At 38.8% G+C, this 9,208-nt stretch overlaps 1 protein-coding gene and 1 long non-coding RNA gene across 4 annotated transcripts in view; one reads left to right on the plus strand and one right to left on the minus strand.

Annotated features, from left to right (window-relative positions):
* Positions 1-2,735: 2,735 nt before the first annotated feature.
* Positions 2,736-9,208, minus strand: part of LOC103461879 (uncharacterized) — a 16,764-nt gene continuing 10,291 nt past the window's right edge. For both annotated transcript variants that reach the window (XR_533228.2, XR_533229.1), the window contains exons 2-3: positions 3,048-3,217; positions 2,736-2,923 (exon numbers count right to left, since the gene is read on the minus strand). This is a non-coding gene — a long non-coding RNA (uncharacterized LOC103461879). The remainder of the gene's footprint in view (positions 2,924-3,047; positions 3,218-9,208) is intronic.
* The window catches only part of LOC103461880 (protein FAM171B-like), a 13,618-nt gene continuing 8,882 nt past the window's right edge, over positions 4,473-9,208 (plus strand). For both annotated transcript variants that reach the window (XM_008404248.2, XM_008404249.2), the window contains exon 1: positions 4,473-4,725. In XM_008404248.2, coding sequence (XP_008402470.1) covers positions 4,557-4,725 — 169 coding nt within the window. In that variant the 5' untranslated portion in view covers positions 4,473-4,556. The remainder of the gene's footprint in view (positions 4,726-9,208) is intronic.

The raw sequence follows: 9,208 nt of genomic DNA on the forward strand, positions 1-9,208 counted from the left end.
AATCAGAGGATCACGTTACATTGCTGAGCCAATCAGAGGATCACGTTACATTGCTTAGCCAATCAGAGCTGCGGAGGAGCCCTGATTGAAGGAGCTCCACTCTCAGCATGGATTTGAACTTGTGTCTTTATTTACTTCAGCAAAGCTCACCGTTTTTCCAAATTCTGTAGCTTTCGGTGAACTTCTAAATCTGCTCCTTAGTCACATCTTTTCAGGCCTGCTACTGCCTCTAGTGGCGTGGAGGTGGTAAGACAACTAATACAATTACATTACTAAATCAGAATACTGCCAAGTATTTATTATTTATAAATTTTTCATTCTCATAAGAATGTAGAGCTAATTAAATGATCTAAACACCTTAAAGTGGTTCCAGTTTCTCTCGATGGCCAACCTGTTGAAACTGTGGTAGATTTTAAATACCTTGGGTCGTTCCTGGACAGTCAGCTCAACTTTGCTGAAAACACTGACTATAGTTTGAAGAACTAGACTAGAGTCTAGTTGGTGACCCAACTCTGATTTAGTAATGTAATTATGCCCAACTAGACTCTAGTTGGGTCGCCCCTACGTCTTGAATTTGGAGGAAAAAAATCATATTTTATTTATCACTACAGAAGGGTTTAGTGTATACGCATATGAAACTGGTGGGTTCGGTACCTCAAAAAAGGTTAAGAACCACTTGCTTTAAATGTGAGTTCGGTAAACATTTTCAGTTAGCAAAAATGCTGCATTAGCATTAGCAAATTAGCCTTAGCGTGGCTATCCCTGCCATTGCTGTTAGATTTAAATAATTTTATGTACTAGTAAAGACCAGATAAGTTTCATTATGTCCAGATAGCCAAATCTCTACATCATAAAAGGAGGGTTTACTTTTGTAAAATCCCGGGTTTAATGCTGAACTGCTTTTTTCATAAATCTTAATTGTCTGAATTAACTGGATTTAGCTAGCTCTCATTTCTCCAGCAGCGTTTTCTTCATACATTTACCCCGTTGTTTCAAACATTTATAACTCAGCAGGAAATAAATGATTAATTTAACAAATGTTAACACTTGCGGTTCCGTTGAATCCAATCCCAAAAGCACCTTTCAATAAAATCTCACTGATAAAATCAATCATAAATCTTAATAATCTTTATGCTGACTTTTTTCCAGCAGCTTTCTCAGGCAGTTAATTTCACACAAATGATTATGAATGGGGAAATTATTCCCAAACTAACAGATTTATCCGGAAAATAAATGGAACGAAACCATTTATTAGTTTTATTAAGAGGAGCGGTGCAGCTCTGCAGCGCCGTGTGCCTCAAAACAAGGATTAATAAAAGGAAAATAAGTTTGGGGATGGAGCACAGAGGCAGCGGCACAGATTTCCAAAATACTCCCCTCGGATGCAGCTATTTATGTGGAGAAATGAAGCATCACTGTATCTAATTTGTGGCAAATTGATCCTGGAGACTCGGCTGTCATCCATCCTCCTCCTTGTGTGTTTAGACTGCGATTTATTCTTCGTCTGAGGGGAATAGAGCTGGGAGGACAAATGTGTCATCTCGCTGCCTCTCTGAGGCCCCCATGTCACACAGGAGCCGTGATGATGAAGGAGCCTGTGGAGGAAGGATTCACTCCTGCGCTGGCATCAGAACCTGCTCTCAGCCACAAACACGTCCAACACGGCGCAAATAAGTTAAATAATGAGGTTCAAGGAGAAGTGAGTGAAAAGAACAAGTAGCCGAGAATTTGAGTCAAACTGTTCTGATTACCCACTATCATGAATCTAACATGTAATTGATAAAAATAGTTTAATTGATCATTTATTAAAAGGGGGTGAAATATGGAATTGAGCTGTTGTACCAAGTTTCACCACAGGGTGGCGGTGCTTCCCATGAGGCAGTTTGGTTTTTTATTTTCTGCTTCCTGTGCTCACAGATACATAAAGAAGAGCACAACACCAGAGTTTTCCTTTTATTTTTGTTTAATGTCAGCTTATTAACGTCCACCGATCACACAAATGTGATTTATATCAATGTAATATCATACAACATGCTACTGCAGTAACCAGTTTTATGTACACTTCGCTTTCAGGGCGAAATAACCGTTCTATTGTGTTAGCATTTCAGCGCTAGCATGCTAGCTAACCCGCTAGCTTAGCAGCAAACTGCTAACTGTTAGCGGTTATTGTGCCGGTGTTGCATCGACCCACTTCCCCCCCCCCCCCAACAGCTACAGAGGCAAAAAACTTTAAATTTCAATCAGAAATGAACACATTCAATGAGTAAAAATGTGTTTTATCATGTTGAAAGTTCTCGAACGTTTGTGGCAACGGCATTATTAAACTTGGGTGTAAAATAAAAATGTGAAAAGAAGCTGTGTAGCACTAAACCTCGTTTATTGTAAAGCCAATATATGTAAATATATAAAACAGGACTCAAAACTTCTACCTGAGGAACATGAGCGGAACAGCACCATGTTCTGTTTATTTCAGTCACTTTATTAACCAGAAGCGATACACGGTGCAATCAATCCCGACTGCTACTCAAACTGGAGGCAATAAAAGGATTAAGATTAATGATTTTTTTAAATTACAAGTCATTAAGGGGTCATCCAGTCAATAATACCTATAAACAGTCTAATTTACTCCACTGCTGCTGAGAGATGGAGGAAAACAGACCGTCTTCCCACCTTCACCCTGAAAATAAAATTGCTTCACCATCTTTATGTAAACAGTATTCAGAGCAGAGGCTGACTCAGGCTTTACAGGGTTTATTTTAGATACATGCAGACACAATATGAGCCTGGGAAGAAAAAGAATCCACACAAAAATGTGGAAATCCAGCAGAGTTTGGAGGAAAACAGGAACTGCGTGAATTCAGAGCCCAGCATTTATCTGGCACAACAGTCCCAGTGGTTCCGGTCGCCTTTGGCTGCTCCGCACCTGCACACAGGTGTGGAGCGCATTGAAGGTGGGCCTGAATTATTACTTATTAAAATATATAAGTATAAAGAGAAAAATTAAAACTGGCCTGCGGCTGAATGTGAATGTTTAATGGAGAACAAACCCAGAGAAGTCTGCAGAAATGTCTTTATTTCCAGTTTGTCCCAGATCCAAGCTGCAGGTCCAACGAGCCGCAGAACCTCGGGTCGGTTCTGGTACCAAAGTTCAGCCCGATAAAAGGCTGGGTTGCTTTTCCTCAACTGGTTGTCGCATTGCCCCCTCTAGTGGCCAAATCTGGACGGTTCAACAGCCATGTATGAATAAACGTTTTGTTTAAATAACTTTATATAAATATTTCCCTGCGACATGTTTCTGGATGGAATAAAAGAAAAACCATCAGTTACATGACATGCAGCATAAAGTTAAATTAAAAAGGCAAATATATGGTGAGAATGAAAACATTCACATTAGCATAACATTTAATTTCAAATGGGAAAAAAATAAAAATGGCTTTGTATTAATAATGATAGTACAATATCATTATGATATGATTAATATTATAATGATATCATTATATATCATTATATAATGATAATATCATTATATAATGATATTATATATTATCATTTATATAATAACATATATCATTATATAAATGATTTTATATATCATTTATATAATGATATATGTTATTATATAAATGATAATATATAATATTATTATATAATGATATCATTATATAATGATATATAATGATATTATCATTATATATCATTATATAATGATATATATTGATATTATCATTATATATCATTATACAATATTTATATAATGATAACATATATCATTATATACATGATTTTATATATCATTTATATAAAATATAAATATTTTACATCATTTAATTACAGCAACCACATATAAAAGGAAATTACTGCTTTGATTTCAAATGACAATAACGTACAAAAATGTTTTTATTAATTAGTATTTCTATTAATGATATACAATTATCACAATAATGATTATTTACTTAATTATAAATGTACAATATAATCAGCAAAAGTATATAAAATAAATTACTGTTAAAATTAGTGATATATAGTCTTTACTAATGTGAGAATCATCATTTTTATCTGTTCAAAATAATTAAAAGTATTTATATTAATGATACAACAGTACATTGTGATTATGTGTGTACATTTATATACCAATGTATTTTATATAAATATAGTATATTGTAAACAGCATATAAAATAATTACTGGTATTAATATCATCTGCTATATGAAAGCAATATTTTTATGTAAGAGACGTGCACTATTTTTATTTAATCATTCTTTAGTTTCCTACTTCAGCTGTTGCCCAATTCTAATATATATAAACAGATTTTTATTATTTTTTATAACTAGTATTAAACATTATGTCGTTGTTTGGCGTTTCTGTGACATTTATTATTGTTTTTATTTCTCTTATTAGGAATTCAACACAACAAAAAGTAATTTAAAGGTGAAGCCGGTGGGCGGGGTGAAGGGTCGAGTGGGCGGAGCCTGCAGCTCAGTGTGGTTTGGGTTGCAGTGGGTAAAGCAGTGGATATTTCCCAGCCAGTGGATGAAGCCTGAGCCGTGGGTTTGGTCATGAGTGGGCTGTGGCGGTGGGTTCTCTGCGCGCTGGCTGCGAGTGGGACGGCGGGGACAAACGGAGAGTCGACGGGGACGGAGGGACGCCTTCTGCATGCTGATGAGACAAACTTCACAAAGCAGGACTTCAGGAAACAGCAGCAGCAGCAGCAGGAAGGCCTGCCAGGTTTGGAGCAAGAACTGCTTACACATTTTAACATGTTGCACGTTTTACAGCTCAATTATTTCCAGTTTAGATCAAATAAGTTTTGATGTTTTAATAATTTCAGTTAATTTTGTGCCATCGACATTAAAACTACATATTTGTATCAGATTGAGACGAAAATATCCCCCTTTGTTTGAGGATTTACTCACAAATCTACTAATCTGTTCATGAGTAAGAGGTGATGGAAAAGAGCCGCTATGGCAAGCAGTTTTATCATAAAATAGGCTGTAATTTTCATAGAAACTCTTCAAACTCAACCGGTCCTTTAGATCAACTTTCCTGATAGATGAGGGCACATTTCCTGTCCAAGTGTTCTGGACCAACAGATCTATCCGTCCTACTCTAGCAAAACACTGTGGATGTCTGGAACTGAATTCTTTTCAGGAGTGTTTTCTCATGTAATATTCCAGTAAACTGTTTAATTTGGGATCAAACTTTCCAAGTTAAGTCACCATCTGCTCCACCTCCAGCTGCTGTGGTTCTGAGTCAAAACAACCTGTTCCCCTCCTGGCCTGTGGGGGCGCTGCACCAAGAACCACTGAAGGAAACGACACTAAAAACCTCTGAAGACACTGAGAGCAACTTCCTTCTTCACCAGATGGAAACTAAAGTGGAGAAGGATCACATGTTAGCGGTTGGAGGGTTTCTCTTTGGCTGAAAACCACAAGCCATTTCAACCGCTAGCGCTAGGCTAATGCTAGGGTTCGTTTTGGTTGCATTTACCCAAAATTTCCTGCTCTGTCGTCCATTTCCTGCTTTCGGCCCGCGTGGCGTTCACATATGCATCCGAACCGCACCAGACTTCACTTCAACCAAACCGAAACAGACCAGAGTTCGATTTTCGGTCCAAATACGCTTTCACAGCTCCACAAGCGAACCGGACCTTCCTGGCAAACGGGCTGGACTTGGACTGAAGCGAACTAAACAGGGCTGCTGGGAATTCAGCCATACAGTCTTTAACCAGGAGTTTGAATCCAGACGTCTTTAAACGTCTGAAGAACGAACCCCGCTTCAAATGTTTCAGAACATTTTTCTGTCCCGATGTAAATGTCTAGAAAGTCAATAAAAACCCAAATCAACCAGGTCTGAACTAAAGCCAAGTTTACGGCAACGTTAAAACAGCAGGTTCAATTTTCATTTTATGCTGAAATCTGATTTTTTTTGTTTATGCTACTAAACTTAATCTGTTGCAATCAGACTTCAGTGTGAACGGTTTACAACTCCAAAGAGAGTTATAGTAACATAACATTCCTATTGAACCCGTCCAACAACTTCTGGTGAAGAATTACGATGCATTTCTCATGTCAACGATATAAAAGCAGCATAAAATGCGACCGTTCAGACCGATATCTGAGGTTTAGCCTGAGCCGATGCCGATCCGATAGGGAAACATTCGCCTGCTTTGGGAGTCCATCTTAATTCGGATATTAACTGTAACACAAGGTAAATGGAAACAAGAGTTTGGCCTTTTAACATGAAGCTTTAACAATAGTTGGGGAAATTTTTATTCAGCCTGAGAAAAACCATCATATTTCCTGTTATGCTTGATTAACAGGCAGATATAAACCGGTCTGTTGAGGCCTCATCTACTTTAGGCACTCTGGAAAAAAAACCAAAAACTTTAAAACCCCTTTATTCCTTTTTTGAACGTTTAGTTTGGAAAATATATCAGAAATTCCCAATTGTAACATCAATGGAGCGTTTGTAGAAATGAATGCATTGAGCTTTGAAAAAACAAAGTCTGAAGTTCAGTTCAACTATATGCTACAACTGCTTGCCGTAGGCCYCGTGCGTAACGGTTTCTCCATCTGTTTGTTTGCTCCGTCAGGCTGTTGTGCTGATGATTTACAGTGCGATTCGAGTTCTTCAGCATTTAAAGATGCTAAAAACTGAACGCAGACCAAATGTTCACCAGGCAGATTTACCATCCTGTCCAGTTTCTGCTCATTATTTACAGGAGTGAAAGCAAGTCGGATGTTTGTTACAGCAGCTGAAAGAGGGATCTGTGACCCTTCATCATGAGTAACTCATGCTGATGCAGGAGAGCATCGCTGCACCATCACACGATCCGCTCTGGATGGCTGCTTGGACATGAAGCCAAGCGTGCCGTTATCTCCGGCACCAACAGCGCCGCACTCCTCCGGCCCGGCTGCCGCTTCGCTTGGCGCTGCCAAGTGAAGCTCAGGGGAGGAAAGGACAGTCCAGTTCGTGTTTCTGAGAGATTAATGACCCGAAATGTAAAAATACACGCAGCGTCGGGTGATTCTCGTGTTTAACGAGCTGAGAAACACGGCGGCGTGAAACCGTTTGCCTCCTTCCATGTTCGTCACGCCTCAGAGCATCAAACCCATTTAGATTTGAGTAAAATATAAATAATTACAAAATGCAGTTTTTAAATGAGCGTTTTTATTAAAGGAGAGATGAATCCAGACTGTGTGAAAGTGATTGATCCACCTGTTAATCAATCAATCAAATTTTATTTGTACAGCACATTTCAGCAGCAAGGCATTTCAAAGTGCTTTACATCATTAAAATAAAAACAGAAATAAACAGTGAGAAAGAGAGAGATTTAAAAAAAAACATTACATCATTAAAACGTCGAAAAGAAAGAAGAAGAAATTAAAAACATGGAAGACATAAAAACATGGAAGACATCAAAACCCGGCACTCTAACCCTAATTTAGCCATCAGCAACTCTAACAGGTGGGTTTAAGTTGAGATTTAAAGGCTCTCAGTGTTTCAGCTGTTTTACAGTTTTCTGGAAGTTTGTTCCAAATCTGTGGTGCGTAGAAACTGAATGCTGCTTCTCCTCGTCTGGTTCTGGGGATGCAGAGCAGAACCAGAACCAGAACCTGAGGGGTCCAGACGGTTGGTGCAGTAATAACAGATCTTTAAGGTATTGTGGTGCTAAACCGTTCAGTGATTTATAAACTAACATCAGGATTTTAAAGTCTATTCTCTGAGCTACAGGGAGCCAGAGGAGGAACTTTAAACCTGCTGTTATGTCTCCATCTTCCTGGTTTTAGTCAGAACCCGAGCAGCAGCGTTCTGGATCAGACAACTTCCTCCATCCTGGTCAGGGTTCAATTTAAATGAATCTTTGGCTTTTAAGTTATTTTACCAGTTATTAGAATAAATAAGGAGCAGCTTCAATGTCCAACCGGCCCGGTGGGAAAGTCCAGACTGGCCTTCTAATCGGGACGTTTCCCGGTTCTAGAGCTGCTGCCGAATTATTCTAATAATTCTTAAACAATCTTTCCAGATTAAACGTTTAATTTGACTAAACTGCACTTTGATTAGTACAGATGTCCCCTCACAGAAAGTCTTGAACAGATTTTCAAACTTAAATCTCGGGCTTCACAAAAAGTGCTCTGAACATTTGATTTGTATGGAAGACACTTGAAATTAAATTTAATTAAATTCCGACTTTGATCTCAGAGATCAAAACTTCTGAGAAAAAAGTTGGAATTATGAAAATAAAAAGTTCTGTGGTTCTAATCATTTGCTTTGAACAGTTATTGCCTGCATACAGCTGATAGGTTGAAATATGTATTTATATCATTTTGGGTGCACATTTCTATTTTTAACGTTTCATTTTTCCATGGTGATTATTGATCAGGCTCCATAAAAACAACGTTTCTGTTGATCTTTTTTAATTCCTCAATAATAAAAACCTTCATTTAAAACTGAATTTTATGTTCACTTGTATCAAGTTCGATTTAAATCGGTTTGATGTTCTGAAACACTGAAGTGTAACAAACACTAAAACAATGGCCGTCGTTTCCTCATCCATCGGCCTCGTCCCAGAAACACGAGCCGGGCGACGCGGGTCATCAGAGATAATCCCCGCCGGACCATCTGTCTGATCCGCTGGTGGTCGCAGCCGATCGATTATTGGTCGACACGTTTCTGTTCCCGTCTTCATTTGTCAATCGTCTCGGATACAAAAGGCAGATATCAACCCACTTTCAGCCACATCCTAGTCAAACATGATATTTCATCTTCAGCAGTCGCTTCATCTCGCGGCTCAACTCGCCAAATGGAGGGATTATAGTAATCTGGCACCAAAACCAGTCCGTCTCAGATTTGGTGACCTGCCTCTTCTGTTGTGTTTGGTCGCTGAAGCGGGAAAACGCTTCAGAGAGACGTTTCCTCTCCCAGAACCGCCATCCGTCTGCGGCCTATGTGGTTCTGGTGGCTTCTATTGGTGTAGCAATGAATGACAAGGAGCTGCTCAAGTTGGCATCAGCGGTTTCTTTAATTCTCCATCTGCATTTYACAGAACGGGCATGGAGGTAAAGTCAGTCTCTGGCATACAACAAGCTCCTCGTCGGTGATCCTCATGGCTCTGAGGATTACCCATAATACAGTAACTACAATAAAATCATTACAAATTACAGTGATCGCATAGTGGGTTTTGTTTTACAGTAAAAGAACAACCAGT

Source organism: Poecilia reticulata, linkage group LG2, assembly GCF_000633615.1.
Source record: "Poecilia reticulata strain Guanapo linkage group LG2, Guppy_female_1.0+MT, whole genome shotgun sequence".
In the NCBI taxonomy this organism is placed as follows: Eukaryota; Metazoa; Chordata; class Actinopteri; order Cyprinodontiformes; family Poeciliidae; genus Poecilia; species Poecilia reticulata.